The sequence below is a fragment of the Nerophis ophidion genome, linkage group LG10, assembly GCF_033978795.1.
Source record: "Nerophis ophidion isolate RoL-2023_Sa linkage group LG10, RoL_Noph_v1.0, whole genome shotgun sequence".
Lineage (NCBI taxonomy): Eukaryota > Metazoa > Chordata > Actinopteri > Syngnathiformes > Syngnathidae > Nerophis > Nerophis ophidion.
The window spans coordinates 61,327,728-61,346,192 of record NC_084620.1 but is presented as its reverse complement, the minus strand read 5'-3'; the positions used below and the strand labels follow the sequence as shown (position 1 = coordinate 61,346,192).

The 18,465-nt window shown below is 43.4% G+C and overlaps 1 protein-coding gene across 1 annotated transcript in view; it reads right to left on the bottom strand.

Annotated features, from left to right (window-relative positions):
- gpr37b (G protein-coupled receptor 37b) overlaps nucleotides 1-17,941 on the bottom strand; it is a 31,233-nt gene extending 13,292 nt beyond the window's left edge. Inside the window, exon 1 of the mRNA XM_061914326.1 lies at nucleotides 16,830-17,941. Coding sequence (XP_061770310.1) covers nucleotides 16,830-17,645 — 816 coding nt within the window. The 5' untranslated portion in view covers nucleotides 17,646-17,941. The remainder of the gene's footprint in view (nucleotides 1-16,829) is intronic.
- Nucleotides 17,942-18,465: the final 524 nt, after the last annotated feature.

Genomic DNA, 18,465 nt, shown 5'->3' with positions numbered 1-18,465 from the left:
GAATAGACTGCGGGACGCGAGCCACGTCTTGCGGGTGATTTAATTTAATCTTCCTTTCTTGTTCACAGCTGAAAATGGCGCCTTGCTGCATCCATTTTTAAACACTCATTTTGTCTCATGAATAATTCAAACACCTGGACAGGTCGTCTCCGTCCTGCCGTCCTCCTTTGAATTTGGATTTCTATTCTCAGTATGGATGTTGTTTAACGTCTCGCTCGGGGGCTTCCGACATGTTTATTCATGTCGCCGTCATTCATGTGAGCAGCAGGTGTGTCCCTCTCTGCCTGTCTGGAATAAAAGGTCATTGATTAAAGAGGCCAGAGAGATTAATTGGCTTCTAACGAGGACTGGTGGAGGCTGTCTGGCGACTGGCACTGTCCGCGCTAATTGGAGTCATCGGTTGATGAATGGGGAGGGGCTGAACACACACTCGCACGTGTGTGTGTGTGTGTGTTGGCTTCACCATACGTACACCAGGCCCGAGCAAATTGTTTAGCCTAGGGGCCAAATTTGAAAAAAAAAACGTGTCTGGGGGCCGATATATCTGACTTTTAGGAACACGAATACAAAACCTCACAATGATGTCTGATTGAATGCTAAAAGTGTGATGACAGACCACCTGAAAAAACAGAATGAATGGAATTTTACATTTTTTTTTACATGTAAATAAACTATGAAGGATAAAACACTGAATATTGACAACATATGAACAAAACACCCCCTCTTGATCCAAATATTTTACAATCAACAAAAATGCAATAAACACAGCGAAATATGTACGCAAAGGGTAAAAACCCCCCAAAAGAAAGCATATAACAGGAGGGGAAGAAAGAGAGGCAAATTGTTTGAACCTTGTAGATTGTTATAGTCCAATAGGTTAAGCTATGTCAATGTGCCGTGTGTTATCCGATTGCCCTTAGGGGAATATATCTTTGATGAAACATGATTATACGCATGAGTGTCAGTACCTATTACCTTTGTGTACCACAGACCTGGGCAATTATTTTGACTCAGAGGGACAAATTTTGAGAAAAAAATATTTGTTTTGGGGCCGGTATGTCTGACTTTTAGGAACACGAATACAAAACCTCACAATGATGTCTGATTGAATGCTAAAAGTGTTATGACAGACCACCTGAAAAAACAGAATGAATGGAATTTTACCTTTTTTTTTTACATGTAAATAAACTATGAAGGATAAAACACTGAATATTGACAACATATGAACATCACACCCCCTCTTGATCCACATATTTTACAATCAACAAAAATGCAATAAACACAGCGAAATATGTGTCACGATCCGGTATGCGGATCGTTTATTGTTTTGCCGCTTATATGTCTTTGTTCATGTTTCGTTTCTGGACTCTGCCGATCCTTGTTTGAGCACTTCCTTGTTTGTGTTAGTCACCATGGCAACGTATTGTGTTCCTCCTCACGGGCTCCTGTCACACACCTGTTTCTAATAATTATTTGTGTATTTAAGCCCACCTGGTTCCTTAGTTCGTCCTCGGTCCATTACTTGCTTTTCGCAACACGTCACGTTTTGTATCCTTGTGTCCTCGATTATTTTGTGCTAAGTTCCGCCTTAGCTTCACGTGCGTGTGGCACGTCGTTTAATGTTTTCTGTTTCCTGCTACGTTTTTAGCATTAGCTTTCCGTGCATTGGCACGCGCTTTGTTTTTCCCCTTTTTTGCACCAGTGTTCTTTTGTTTTATTATATTAAAACATATTCTTACCTGCAATCCTGCTGACTGGTAGTGTGTGCATCCACGAAGTGGCAACTCCGCGCAACAAGTGCGCCGAACGCGTGACAATATGTACGCAAAGGGTAAAAAACCCCCAAAAGAAAGCATATAACGGGAGGGGAAGAAAGAGAGGCAAATTGTTTGAACCTTGTAGATTGTTATAGTCAAATAGATTAAGCTATGTCAGTGTGCCGTGTGTTATCCGATTGCCCTTAGGGGAATATATCTTTGATGAAACATGATTATACGCATGCGTGTCAGTACCTATTACCTTTGTGTACCACAGACCTGGGCAATTATTTTGACTCAGAGGGACAAATTTTGAGAAAAAAATATTTGTTTTGGGGCCGGTATGTCTGACTTTTAGGAACACGAATACAAAACCTCACAATGATGTCTGATTGAATGCTAAAAATGTTATGACAGACCACCTGAAAAAACAGAATGAATGGAATTTTACCTTTTTTTTTTTACATGTAAATAAACTATGAAGGATAAAACACTGAATATTGACAACATATGAACATCACACCCCCTCTTGATCCACATATTTTACAATCAACAAAAATGCAATAAACACAGCAAAATATGTACGCAAAGGGTAAAAAACCCCAAAAGAAAGCATATGACGGGAGGGGAAGAAAGAGAAGCAAATTGTTTGAACCTTGTAGATTGTTATAGTCCAATAGGTTAAACTATGTCAGTGTGCCGTGTGTTATCCAGTTTCCTCGAAGTAAATATATGTTTGATGAAAGGTGATTATATGCATGAGTGTAGGTACCTACAGTATATATGTGCTTGAGTACCTTTGTGTACGGCAGACCTGGGCAATTATGTTGACTCGGGGGGTCCAAATGTTGACAAAAAAAACGTGTCTGGGGGCCGGTATATCTGACTTTTAGGACCATGAATACAAAACCTCACCATAATGTCCAATTGAATGCTAAAAACGTTATGACAGACCGCCTGAAAAAACAGAATGGAATTTAAAATGTTTTTACTGAATGAGAATGTACATGTAAATAAAGAATGTGGGATTTACAGTATTAACTATGAAGGATAAAACACTGAATATTGACAACATATGAACATCACACCCCCTCTCCATCCACATATTTTACAATCAAGCGAAACGCAACAAAAATGCAATAAAAACTGCGAAATATGAATGCAAAGGGCAAAGAACCCCAAAAGAAAGCATATAATGAGAGGGGAAGAAAGAAAAGCCAACAGTTTTGACCTTGTAGATTGTTATAGTCTAATCGGTTAAGCTATGTCAGTGTGCCGTGTGTTATCCAGTTTCCCCTAAGGCAGGGGTCGGCAACCCACGGCTCTGGAGCCGCATGCGGCTCTTTAGCGCCGCTCTAGTGGCTCTCTGGAGCTTTTTCAAAAATATATGAAAAATGGAACTTATGAGGGGAAAGAAACATATTTTTTGTTTTAATATGGTTTCTGTAGGAGGACAAACATGACGTAACCTCCCTAATTGCTATAAAGCACGCTGTTTGTATTAAACATGCTTCACTGGTCCGAGTATTTGGCGAGCGCCGTTTTGTCCTACTAATTTTGCTGGTCCTTGAACTCACCGTAGTTTGTTTACATGTACAACTTTCTCCGACTTTTTAAGACATGTTTTATGCCACTTCTTTTTCTGTCTCATTTTGTCCACCAAACTTTTAATGTTGTGCAGGAATGCACAAAGGTGAGTTTTGTTGATGTTATTGACTTGTGTGGAGTGCTAATCAGACATATTTGGTCACCGCATGACTGCAAGCTAATCCATGCTAACATGCTATTTAGGCTAGCTATATGTACATATTGCATCATTATGCCTCATTTGTAGCTATATTTCAATCAATCAATCAATGTTTACTTATATAGCCCTAAATCACTAGTGTCTCAAAGGGCTGCACAGACCACCACGACATCCTCGGTAGGCCCACATAAGGGCAAGGAAAGGAAAACTCACACCCAGTGGGACATCGGTGACAATAATGACCCAGTGGGACGTCAGTGAGAATGATGACTATGAGAACCTTGGAGAGGACGAAAGCAATGGATGTCGAGCGGGTCTAACATGATACTGTGAAAGTGCAATCCACAATGGATCCAACACAGTCGCGAGAGTCCAGTCCAAAGCGGATCCAACACAGCAGCGAGAGTCCCGTTCACAGCGGAGCCAGCAGGAAACCATCCCAAGCGGAGGCGGATCAGCAGCGCAGAGATGTCCCCAGCCGATACACAGGCGAGCAGTACATGGCCACCGGATCGGACCGGACCCCCTCCACAAGGGAGAGTGGGACATAGAAGAAAAAGAAAAGAAACGGCAGATCAACTGGTCTAAAAAGGGAGTCTATTTAAAGGCTAGAGTATACAAATGAGTTTTAAGGTGAGACTTAAATGCTTCTACTGAGGTGGCATCTCGAACTGTTACCGGGAGGGCATTCCAGATTACTGGAGCCCGAACGGAAAACGCTCTATAGCCCGCAGACTTTTTTTGGGCTTTGGGAATCACTAATAAGCCCATTTGGTTTCCTTTAAGTCCTTTTAATTCAATTTATATCTCATGACACACTATCTGTATGTTATATGGCTTTTAAGTTTTTTGGGGGCTCCAGACAGATTTGTTTTTGTATTTTTAGTCTAATATGGCTCTTTCTGTTGCGATCTGCTGCTCAGATCTACACTATTTATTTTTCCATTTTGTATATTTCTCCGACTCCTTATTTCCTGTTTGCTTTGTCACCATGGTCACTCATCAGTCCACCTGCTAGTCTCGCCCCGCACACCTGCTACTAATTATCACCCACCTATTTAAGCCAGTCTTCTCTGTTCATTCGGTCTGGGTTCATAGTTTGCTTTCACGCCACTGTACGTCTGGATTTTGATCATTTGCTTTCTCGCAAGTATTTCTATTCTCGCTAGCTTCTCACGCTAAGCCACTTGTTTTGTCCAGTTTACATACTGATGATTTGTTTTCTCTTTTGTGCCAACGTGCTATTTAAGTTTGTCTATTTTTACTTCCTAGTTTTCATACTAGCGTTTTTGGTTTGCCTTTTTATTAGCTCCAGCATTTCTGTCCAGAGCTCTCTTTTTGTTAAATAAATATTTTAAGATCCTACCTTTTGTTGTGTTCACATCAACGCATCCTCGAGGGAATCGAACCTGGCGTCACAATGCCCACCAGTCCTCACACTTTCAACATTTTGGGTTGCCGACCCCTGCCCTAAGGGAATATATGTTTGATGAAAGGTGATTATATGCATGAGTGTAGGTACCTACAGCATGTATGTGCTTGAGTACCTTTCTGTACGGCAGGCCTGGGCAATTATTTTGACTCGGCGGGCCAAATTTTGAGAAAAAAAGTATCTGGGGGCCGGTGTATCTGATTTTTAGGAACACAAATATAAAACCTCACAATAATATCTGATTGAATGCTAAAAATGTTTTGACAGACCGCCTTAAAAACGGAACGGAATTTACATTTTTTTTACTGAATGAGACACCCAGAATTTCATAACATTTTTAGCATTCCATCAGACATCATTGCAAGGTTTTGTATCAGTGGTGTTTGTTTTTTTACCCTTAATGTTCATATTTCGCTGTGTTTGTTGCATTGTTGTTGCATTTGGCTTGATTGTAAAATGTGTCGATTGAGAGCTGGTGTGACGTTCACACGTTCTCAATATTCAGGGTTTTACCGTCATAGAAAAAATACTATTCCATTCCGTATTTAAGGCGGTCTGTCATAACATTTTTAAAATTCAATCAGCCTTTATTGTGAGATTTTGTATTACTGTTCCTAAAAATTGTCAGGTTCTTCCCTGATAGTTTGGTTAGGTTTTAGTTTTTCCCGTCTTTGTTTCCTGTCAGCGCTTTTATTTTGTCTGTTTCCTGTTTTTCTCCCTGGACACTGTTTCCCCTCAGCTGCGGCTGATTGGTACCTGGCCACACCTGGTGTCTATCAGCCCACTCCTATTTTTACCTGCTTTGTCCTGCGGTCAGTGCTGGATTATTGTCGTGTCGTGTCGATGTCATCGTTACAGCTACTACCTGTCTTGCTACTATTTGTCCTTGTCGCCGTAGCGGTAAGCTCTTCCTGTTAGCTATTTGTAGTTTGCTTTCTCCTAGCTCTTTTTTTTCGTGTTTTCTTGTTAGCCATTAGCTGTTTCCAGTTTTTCTGTTTGCTGGTTCCTGTTTTCAGTTTTGGCTATGCCTACTTCCTGGTTTTTGTTTTGTATCTTTCATTTTAAACATTAAATTATGTTTTCTTATTCAATGCCTGCCACCGTCTCTGCATCTTGGGGTTCACCAACAACAAACTCTGACACAAATAGACACATTTTTTTTCCCTCTAAATTTGGCCTCACCGAGGCAAAATAATTGCCGAGGCCTGCTTTAGAAAGTAATGATAAATGGGTTGTACTTGTATAGCGCTTTTCTACCTTCAAGGTACTCAAAGCACTTTGACACTATTTCCACATTCACCCATTCACACACACATTCACACACTGATGGAGGCAGCTGCCATGCCCTAACCACCACACATCAGGAGCAAGGGTGAAGTGTCTTGCTCAAGGACACAACGGACATGACGAAGTTGGTAGAAGGTGGGGATTAAACCCGGAACCCTCAGGTTGCTTGCAAGTCACTCTCGCAACTGGACAGGTGATAACAGTGTATTTATTACTCAGCTGAAGTCCAATGATGGATCCAACTCCTTTTAATGGGGTTTTCAAAATAACATCGTCATCGTCATGATTCTAATCCCTAAATCGTCTTTGGCAAGTGCATTTCAGGCAGTTTGTCAAAGCAGTGGTTTTGTTATGAAAATGATTTTAAAGATGTTAAATGAACACATAAAGTATTTTTTGTCGTGTTTGGTGGTCTCGTTCTGTTTGGTTTTGGACTCATTGTGCACTCTTGTTCGTTTTCTCTCCATGACAACTCATTAGTTTCACCTGTTATGTGTTCACGACTCACGCACCTGTCGATCACTGCACCACTATTTAAGCCTGTAGTTGCCAGGCAGTCTGCCTGGTGACATCACCCTCTCTTGTTTGTTTTGTCACCATGACAACTCATTAGTTTCACCTGTTATGTGTTCACGACTCACGCACCTGTCAATCACTGCACCACCATTTAAGCCTGTAGTTGCCAGGCAGTCAGCCTGGCGACATCACCCTCTCTTGTTTGTTTTGTCACCATGACAACTCATTAGTTTCACCTGTTATGTGTTCACGACTCACGCACCTGTCGATCACTGCACCACTATTTAAGCATTTAGTTGCCAGGCAGTCAGCCTGGCGACATCACCCTCTCTTGTTTGTTTTGTCACCATGACAACTCATTAGTTTCACCTGTTATGTGTTCACGACTCACGCACCTGTCAATCACTCTACCACTATTTAAGCCTGTAGTTGCCAGGCAGTCTGCCTGGTGACATCACCCTCTCTTGTTTGTTTTGTCACCATGACAACTCATTAGTTTCACCTGTTATGTGTTCACGACTCACGCACCTGTCAATCACTGCACCACTATTTAAGCCTGTAGTTGCCAGGCAGTCAGCCTGGCGACATCACCCTCTCTTGTTTGTTTTATCACCATGACAACTCATTAGTTTCACCTGTTATGTGTTCACGACTCACGCACCTGTCAATCACTGCACCACCATTTAAGCCTGTAGTTGCCAGGCAGTCAGCCTGGCGACATCACCCTCTCTTGTTTGTTTTGTCACCATGACAACTCATTAGTTTCACCTGTTATGTGTTCACGACTCACGCACCTGTCGATCACTGCACCACTATTTAAGCCTTTAGTTGCCAGGCAGTCAGCCTGGCGACATCACCCTCTCTTGTTTGTTTTGTCACCATGACAACTCATTAGTTTCACCTGTTATGTGTTCACGACTCACGCACCTGTCGATCACTGCACCACTATTTAAGCCTTTAGTTGCCAGGCAGTCAGCCTGGCGACATCACCCTCTCTTGTTTGTTTTGTCACCATGACAACTCATTAGTTTCACCTGTTATGTGTTCACGACTCACGCACCTGTCAATCACTGCACCACCATTTAAGCCTGTAGTTGCCAGGCAGTCTGCCTGGCGACATCACCCTCTCTTGTTTGTTTTTTCACCATGACAACTCATTAGTTTCACCTGTTATGTGTTCACGACTCACGCACCTGTCAATCACTGCACCACTATTTAAGCCTGTAGTTGCCAGGCAGTCAGCCTGGCGACATCACCCTCCCCACACCCTTGTTATCCATGCTGATGATCCATGCTCTTTTCTCGTCCAAGTAAGTTTTCGTTATTCATGCCTTAGTTTGCAAGTTTTGTTTGATGTCCCGTACCGTCACTAATGTTGCCAACAAAGATGGCGTCAAATAAGCACCTGTCATTTCGGCCAGATGATAGAATTGATTTTGTACACGCCGTGTGGGACTTGTCAGCCAAATCGTAGTTTGGACACCCTTGCTTTATATCACTGCCGTGGTTTTAGCTGAGGACCAGCTCTGTTATGCAAAACACCAAAATGTCCACCGCAGATGATCCAAAAAGCCTTCATGCAATAATTAAAGTAAGTAGAGCGCTCTCCTGAGTCCAAATATCAAAAGCCCATTTAGGGACGCCGCTCTCTGCGCTTTTATGGCGTCTCCCTGGCAGTTTCTTCCGGACAATAAATTTCCTCCTCCATTAAATTACATCACGCTTCGTGTCATATTTCCCCTTGGATATTTAAAAAAACAAAACGACGTTTGCTTCTGAGTCTTGACTGTAGCTGGCGGTTAAAATAGCATTTTCCAGGTGTCTGCTTTGTAGAGAACGAAGCCCCCGAATGCGGCTTCTCTCCCCGAGGCTGGGGTCTAATCACAGATCACTGATGCAGAGAGAAGAGCGAGGCCGTCCATCTGCTGGCTTTGCATGCAGAAGTGTACTCTATACTGTACTCCTATTGCAGGGCTAGGGAACCTATGGCTCTAGAGCAGGGGTGCCCATTACGTCGATCGCGAGCTACCAGTCGACCGCGGGGGGTGTGTCAGTCGATCTCCAGCCAGGCTTTTAAAAAAAATAGACCTAAAAATGAGTGATCATCAATCTTCACCAAGACGTCACTTAAATGACATTCACGGTACCGGAGGGTCTTGTGAGATAACGCTGGCTGCTGCAAGATCATTATTATGAAAATATGACCGAGAGGAAGGCGAGAAACACTTTTTATTTCAACAGACTCTCGCGCCGTACCTTCCGTCAAAACTCTAAGGCCGACTGCACATTTCCTATCTTCACAATAAAAGCCCTGCTTCATGCTGCCTGCGCTAACTAAATACAGAGTCTCGGAAAACTGCCGTGCACAAGCGATCCCTCAGAAAGCTGGCGTGCACATCACTTGTGCACGCCAGCTTTCCGAGACTCTTATTTTGTTAGCGCAGGCAGCATGAAGCAGGGCTTTTATTGTGAAAATAGGAAATGTGCAGTCGGCCTTTAGAGTTTTGACGGAAGGGACGGCGCGAAAGTCTGTTGAAATAAAAAGTGTTTCTCGCCTTCCTCTCTGTCATTTTTTCATAATAATGAACTGGCAGCAGCCAGCGTCATCTCACAAGACCCTCGGGTGCCGTGAATGTCAATCAAGCAAGCTACGGAATTTGCCGCCAATGTTTTTCTTGTAAAGTGTATGGAAGCTGGATGAATTAGATGCCAAAAACCAACCACTTTCATGTGGTATTGTACAGAAAGGACAACTTTTTTTCTCCTCCATTTGAAAATGTGGGCGTTATCATCATTACTGTCTGATTCCAATCAATGCAAGTCATCAGAATCAGGTAATACACCAACTTATATTCTTGTCTTTGTGAAAGAAATACATCTATATGTGTTACACATGCTTGTATTATCATTAAACACATTTAACTTGTTTCCAAAAATGTTTCTTTCATAAATAAATAAATATAAATGATATATATATAAATGAGGTAGATCCCCTCGAGTTGGTCAATTGAAAAGTAGCTCGCCTGCAGAAAAAGTGTGGGCACCCCTGCTCTAGAGCCAGATGTGGCTCTTTTGATGACTGCACCTGGCTCTCAGATAAATCTTAGCTGACTTTGCTTAACACGACAAGTAATGAAGAATTCCACTGGTAATCACGATGTTAAAAATAACGTTCAAAACATAAAACATTCTCATCCGTTTTCTACCGCACCTGTTCAAGCAATAACAATGTTATTAAAAAAGAATAAGGGACTTATTGTACTCTAAAAATGTTGGTTTTACTTAAAAAATGCACGCATTTAGTTGTATTATTACTTCGGTACTCTTGTCTTGTTCTGTATATTGTACAGTATTTTGTATTTCTATAGTGTTTTTTATATTGTACAGCATGGGTGTCAAACTCCAGCCCGCGGGCCACATTTGGCCCGCCGTGTAATTTCACTTGGCCCTTGAGGCAATATCATATTAACATTAGAGCTGGCCCACCGCTGTAACAACGCTAATACTCTTACTTGCCAACCCTCCCGATTTTCCCGGCAGACTCCCGAAGTTCAGCGCCCCTCCCAACAATATTTGGGGTGGGCATTAAAGGCACTGCCTTTGGCGTTCTCTACAACCTGTTTCCACGTCCGCTTTTCCTCCATACCAACATTGTGCCGGCCCAGTCACATAATATATGCGGCTTATACACACACACAAGTGAATGCGAGGCACACTTGGTCAAAAGCCATACAGGTCACACTGAGGGTGGCCGTATAAACAACTTTAACACTGTTACAAATATGCGCCACACTGTGTACCCACGCCAAACAAGAATGACACATTTCGGGAGAACATCCGCACCGTAACACAACAGAACAAATACCCAGAACACCTTGCAGCACTAACTCTTCCGGGACGCTACAATTTACACCCCCCGCTACCACCAAACCCCGCCCACCTCAACCTCACCACCGAAAAGAGGCATTCAATTTTTATTTAAATTTTATTTGATATGCCATTGATATTTTTCTATTATTATTATTATTTGAAACTGGATTTTGCATGTCACTATAAAGTTATATAAGCCTTGCTTGTTCAATATTCAATACAAAACTTGTTTGGGTCCCTATTAAAAGGTTCATTTGTTCAACCTCGGCCCGCGGATTTGTTCGGTTTTAAATGTTGGCCCACTCTGTATTTGAGTTTGACACCCCTGCTCTACAGGATTGCTTGTTATTTTTATTAGATAGTAGTCTGTTTATTTCATTTGTTAGTTTTTCCTGCATTACTCTTGTGTTATTTATCTTACCCCATATTTGTTCCCACAAGCGCACCTTAAATTGGAGTCTTTAATCTCGTTATATGCAAATATAATGACAATAAAGTCTATTCTATTCTATTCTATTCAGTGTTAAAAAATATGATAAGGCTCTCACGGAAATGCATTTTAAATTATTTGGCTTTCAGGGCTCTCTCAGCCAAAAAGGTTCCCGACCCCTGCCCTACGGTATCGAACGAGGACGTGTCAAGTTGATAAATGTGCAGCGGTTTCATGGCGGCACCTTTCTGCAGCTCATGCAGAGCCTTCGGATGAATATCACTGTCTTTGTGCTGCTTTCCCCGTAGCATAGAGAGGCGTTTACTGTCCTAGGACGCCGCAAAGTCCACGCAGGATGCAGGCCTCCAGGAACAGGACGCTCTTAAGAAAGGAGAAGATTTATGTTGCTGAGCAGAGACAATTAACCACATGTAAACACGTGCGTCTTCCCCAGGGACGAGTCTTTAGGCGAGAAAATGAAGTCTTTGCCACTAAGGTGGTTTGTCGACACGGTTCTGAGTGGACTCCTGCAGCGGTTGCTAAAGCGGTTAGCACGACTGACTGGCTTATCTGGAATAATGCAGCTTGGCCGCTCGCCCCAATCTCGGCTCTGCTGTCGCTCCTCTCTGTTGAGCGGCCAAATAAACCAGGTTCACTGAAGGCGGCGTTATCTGCAGCGTGATTGTGCACATGTGTTGTCTGGTGGCGTTATTTAGGCCGGATGCATTCGGGTTAAGCGATGAATAAAGTTGAGATGTGTGTGTGTGGGGCTTCACGGTGGCAGAGGGGTTAGTGCGTCTGCCTCACAATACGAAGTTCCTGCAGTCCTGGGTTCAAATCCAGGCTCGGGATCTTTCTGTGTGGAGTTTGCATGTTCTCCCCGTGAATGCGTGGGTTCCCTCCGGGTACTCCGGCTTCCTCCCACTTCCAAAGACATGCACCTGGGGATAGGTTGATTGGCAACACTAAATTGGCCCTAGTGTGTGAATGTGGTTGTGAATGTTGTCTGTCTATCTGTGTTGGCCCTGCGATGAGGTGGCGACTCGTCCAGGGTGTACCCTGCCTTCCGCCCGAATGTAGCTGAGATAGGCGCCAGCGCCCCCCGCGACCCCGAAAGGGAATAAGCGGTAGAAAATGGATGGATGGATGGATGTGTGTGTGTGTGTGTGTGTGTGTGTTCTTGTATTTCCACCCTTCTTGAGACATCAACAAGGAAAAGTAGCTTCCATATGAGGACCGAAGTCATAGTCCCAATACAGAAAGCCATTTAATTTAATAGAGAATGTCTCATTTGCACCCCTGCTGGTGAAATCTATCACAATTAGGGTGGCCCCAAAAAGGAGGGATTTTTCAAATTGACTTTGTTTCTGTTTTAAAAGTGCCCCCCCCTTTGGTCAACATATGGAATAACATAACACGTGATGGTGGTTCTTTGGTCAAAATGTTGCATAGATGATGTTTTACACATCATCTTCAAACTGCTCTCCTGAAATTTGCTTCTGGATGTGCAGTTTTGTGGGCGGTCTTATTTACGTGGCTCACCTCCGACGGCGTCTTCTCGCCGTCATCTTTGTTGTAGCGGTGTAGCGTGCAAGGACGGGAGTGGAAGAAGTGTCAAAAGATGGCGCTAACTGTTTTAATGACATTCAGGCTACTTCAATCAATAACGGAGCAGCATCTCCTCATCAGGAAACAACAACACCAGAAATGTGTCCCGTGAAAAACCGTGCGACCGGAACTCTCTAATAACTAAAGTTCCTTGGTTGAATAATGTAAACTCACTATACCGGTATGTTTTAGTGCTTTCATGGCGATTTTACTGACAGATATAAGTAAGAACTTTACACTACTTTATATTGGAAATGGCAACACCGGTGTTGTGGTCCGATGGTCGGATCATCACCATATTGTTATTTTTGTTCCATTTTTATATCACTCTGCGGTTTGACATACTTAGTTCCTGTTTTGTTTGTTTCCATGGTCACTCATTAGTTTCAGCTGCTACTCTCTTTTCCAGCACACCTGTCTTTTCTAATCACCACCTGTTATAAGCCAGCGTTTTCTGTTCACTGATTGTCGGATCTTAGTTTGTTCACATACATCTGTTTATGACTTGTCTCTCACTCTCGTTTTCGCTAGCTCTCACGCTAAACTTTATTTTATTCCTAGCTTTCACGCTAGTTGTTTTGTGCGCCTTTTTGCCAAATGTTTGTGTTTCGGTTAGTTTGACCTAGCTTTCCATGCTAGCGCTTTTATTTGCCTTTTCTATTTGTACCAGAGTTTTTGTTCATAGCTCCTTTTGTTTAATAAATCCCTTAGTTCTTACCTTTTTGCTGTGTTTTTGCTGACACATCCACGGAGGACCGAATCCGGCATTACAATGCCACACAAGCGTAACAACCGGAGGATGAATGTCCCGTAACAAGAACATAGAGAAAAATAGGAATCTTACCAACTACAGTGTTGGCATGGACTACAAAGGCGGATACGCGGTAATTTTTTAGGACTTATGCAGATCCCAAATACAGATCAGCACGTACCAGAAGATAATAAAAGTTGCTTTTGCATAATATTGCGAAACAATATGCCAGATAATGTCTTACCTTGTACATACACCTTAATAATACTCCTATGTTGAAGCAGAGTACAATCCATCAAGTGGTGTGGCTTCATAGCTTACCAAAGTCCTACTAAAACATTTTGATAGATTTTTTGAGCGCCGTGTGTAATGTTCTATATTTTCAATGGAACATGCAAAATGTTGGTGTTGTTTACTAAAATCATATGGCACTCTACACATATCTCTTATGTGTGACTGCCATCTACTGGTCACACTTATCAATTCACCATGTACCAAATAGAATAGCTTTGAGGTCGGAAAGAACAACAAAAATGATTCCGTACATTAGGTGCAACGGGTTATGAGGCGCACTGTCGAGTTAGTCCAAAAAATACCGTAATGGCGATACGTGAGGGTTTGCGGTGACTTCTAAGAAATGACCACTTCCTCATCCTGTAACATTATTCAAGGTAAACATCATTTTATTTACTGCATTTCTGGTGTGTTATGGATAGTGATTTTTTGTAAATGCCAGCTGCTGCTTCCGTGTGCACATTGACAGCCTGTCAGTGCAAATACTGTAACGACGTGCACATTTGTCATTCTGTCACATCCTGTCCTATTTATTTATTTTGCTTCTTTTACAAAATATGTTTGCCTCGGTTTGAAAAACAAATAAATACATCAATGAATAAACATCGTGCAGGGAACATCTGCTCCAGACAACAAAAGCAGGTGTCTTCTGCCGGGTGACACTGATGGAATTGTGGCGAGTGCACAAAAGGGGAAGAAACCAACAAAAAGGGGAGGGAACCAACAAAAAGGGGAAGGAACCAACAAAAATGGGAAGGAACCACCACGGTGTAAACAACCTGTCCGTCTAAGACGTGTGTGGAACTCAAGGTCCGGGGGCCAGAACAATTGAGGTGGCCCCCGGAAGTCGAGTATATTATCTTATTTTTCACTAAATGTGTTCCTTGTACTGCATGCAATTGCATAAATATTACACTTTAATACTGCCTCATAAGGTAAGAAATATTATTTTGAATTAAATGTGTAGGAATTAAGAAAGGAAAAGTACTTATCAATGAATCTGTAATAATAATGTTAATGTTAATAATGTAACTTTTGTTAAAGGTTTGAAAGTGGTTGCAATCTGTAATAATAAAAACTATTACCGGTAGTTATTATTCGTGTTTCCTAATAATGCAATAAATAATATATTATCAAACATTACATTTTTTTTTAATTAAACAAATATCTGATTGACTTATAACTTTAAAGTGAGTTATCTATATACTGTATTTAATGGACTATAAGGCGCACTTAAAATCCTTTAATTTTCCCAAAAAATCCAACAGTGCGCCTTATAACCTGGTGCGCCTAATGTACAGCATGATTCTGGTTGTGCTTACCGACCTCAAAGCAATTTTATTTGGTACATGGTGAAATGATAAATTTGACCAGTAGATGGCCGCCATACATAAGAGATATGTGTTGACTGCAATATGATGGCAGTCACACATAAGAGATACGTGTAGACTACAATATGATGGCAGTCACACATAAGAGATACGTGTAGACTGCAATATGATGGCAGTTACACATAAGTGTAAACTGCAATATGATGGCAGTCACACATAAGAGATACATGCAGACTGCAATATGAGGGCATCATTACATGTTATGTAGACCAAAAGGAAGTCTTTTACATTTAGAAAAAAATAATAATAATATCACTCCTTTAATGTGCCTTATAATCCGGTGCACCTTATGGTCCGGAAAATACAGTAATTGGTTTCTGGGTCTGACATTTCATTGAAAATTAAAAATGCTAGGACATTAAAAAAAAATCACGACCTGTTAAATACAGTTTTTATCATCATGAGGGTCCTGGCAGAACCTCCGGGTTCTGTAACAGCTTCTCCCCTCTTGAAGGCATCATAATAATCCCCTCAATTCCACCCCAAAATGGATTAACTGGTTGGAATATAAAGACAATATAACATACATCCATAAACCTGGATGCATATGCAAAAGTACTATATATTTGTCTGTATGGACATTTAACTATGGACATGAAAACATGAACTAAAAAACTCACTAAACTGTGGCTTGAATAAACAAAAAAACTTACGTGGCAAGAAAAGAACAGCATTAACTAAGACCTGAACAGAGTACTCAGAGTGTTAAGAGTGCAGAGCATGAATGTGACGTCGCCAGGCTGACTGCCTGGCAACTACAGGCTTAAATAGTGGTGACGTGATTAACAGCAGGTGCAAGTCCAAATGAATCAGGTGTGTGACATGAGGACAGGTGAAAACTAATGGGTTGTCATGGAAACAAAACAGGAAGTGAAAAAAACAGGAACTGACTAAATCCAAAAACCAAACAGAACATAGCCAAACGAAACATGATCACCAAGACATGGCACTTAAAAAGATCTAAAATCATTATTTAATGTCATGTCTTTTGATCATGTTCTGTTGACCTTTGGACTCTTTAAGTCCCTGTTTTTTTTCACTTCCTTGTGTTGTTGCCATGGTTGCAAATTACGTTCACCTGTCTCTGATTAGTGTTCGGCCGCTCACCTGCGGCCCGAGCACTAATCAGAGGTATTATTTAAGCCTGCCATTGCCAGTCAGTCAGCCTGGCGTCATTGTGTTCTTTCCATGCTCTGTCCAGGCTGGTTTTTCATGCCAAAGTCCATGCTGCTCTTGTCAAGCCAAGGTAAGTGTTTTTTGTTTCGTGTCCAAAGTTTAGTCTTAGTGTTAGTTTTGTTTCCTTCGTCAAGTCGTGCTTTCGCCTTGTGCGCCTTTTTGGTTTCACCTTTTCTGAGGTAAAGATTAATCAAGTTTATACCCGCACGCCATGTCCCAAGTAGTCCGTCTGCTTTCCTGGGAGAATGACCCCTCAGCAAGCTGCGATCCCCCCAATATGACATTTGGGAATGATCGGGCGGGCCAGATTGAAATACTTAACGGGCCGCATGTGGCCCCCCCGAGCCTTAATTCGCCCAGGTCTGGTCTACGGCGTGGACGAGGACAGCGAGTGTGTTTGCGTCTAAAAAAGGCAATGCCATAGCTTGTCGCTTTAAAGAACTACAATGGCTGCTTATGCACAGACAAACCTAAAGAGAAACCCTATTTGTGTGTCCCGTGCCTCGGGGGATGGGTGAGGCCTTGGCCCGTGACACCCGACACCATTGAGAGTAAGGAGGAGTCCATTACCTCCATGTAGGGCACCACTCTGCAGGTGAACTCCCCCAGCAGCCAGGACTTGGTCAGCTGGTGGAAGACCACCATGGGCAGGCAGAAGAGGATGAGGGCAAAGTCCCACACGGCCAGGTTGGCCAGCAGCGAGTTGGAGATGCTCTTCATGTAGTAGTTCTGGCACACGATGCACAGGATGGCCACGTTGCCCGCCAGCCCCACCAGGAAGATCAAGCCCGACGTGGCGGTGATGGCGTAGGCGCCGTAGGTCTCGCCCGTCACCGGGTAGAAGGGGTTCTTCAGCTCGTCCCCGCCGAAGTCCTGCGGGCCGGGCGGCGTGATGGGCGTGGCGTCCCACGGGTTCTCCTCGCGGAAGGTGAAGAACTCGGGCCTCCGGGTGAGGAGGTCAAAGGGCGCGTCGGTGGACGTCAGCGCCACCGGCTTGGGGATGGGTTCCCATGGCGACGGAAGGGACTCCGGGCTTTTGTTCAGGCGGGTTCTCCCCCTCTTCCACGCTTTCTCCTCCTTTGTGCCCCTCCGGTGGCGGTCTCCCTCCGCCGGGTCCCCTCCTCTGCCCGCGGCCCCCTTGTGGCGCCCGCCGGCACTCGCCAACTTTGTCCACTTGTTATGGTGGAAGCGCGGCGGCTCCCAGTGGGAGGCGGGTGTCGCCGTCCTGTTCAAGTGTGCAAAGCGCCTGGAGTGGATGATTGCACCTGTGGCTTTGTTTTGCTGGCTCTCCCTCCTGTTCGAGTCCTCTCCAACCCACGCGTTGTTCCTCGCCGACAAACACGCGCACGCATGGGCTAGTAGCGCCACCAAGCACAGCACCTGCATCCTTGTCCGAGTACTACAAAAACACCTTCGTGTCCTCTGCAGCTCACCCCCCCCTCCACCCCCGGTCAGTCAACACCCATGTCGGAGACGGCGCCGAAGCCTCGCTCCCTCAACTTGGGACGTCCATCCGAATCTGCATCACAGAGGACCGCTTGTGTTGCATATCTCCGGTGTTGAAAAAAAAAGGAAAATGCACACAATCCCGGCAAGATCCAGTGTCGGGAGTCGGGTGCAGGGACGGAGCAGCGTCAATGCGGTGTGCAGCCGGCTGACTGATGACTGGCGAGGAAGGAGAGAGAGAGCGAGGAAGAAGAGGAGGAGGGGCGGCTCTCATCACGCCTTCCTCTCTCCCTGCCCCGCTATATAGCGTGCAATGCAAAAGAAAATGGACTCCCCTGGCGGCTAACCCCGATCTGTCACTCCTCATCCATCAGTGGAACATCCATGATCCTAAACCCCCCCAAGCAAGCAGACCACGGCTGTATGGACCCCCACATTAGAGCTCGCTCTTCCCTCAGGCGGACATGCGGGCCACGCCCGTGTTGATGAACCACACAGAGGACAACATGTAGTGACAAACTATAACAATAATTGTGCGACTGCTAATAATCAATATCATTAATGGTGATAAAATATACAGTTTTTCAAAATTAATCATTACAAAATGCAGTTTCTTTTTATTTTTACAAACATGATAGTAAAAGTGATAGCAAAGAAGCAGTTAGTGAAATAAATAATACTACATGAATGTCAATGTGCATTATTACTACACAAATGGAGCGTTACAAACACCAATATAAATAGCACTATTGATAATGAA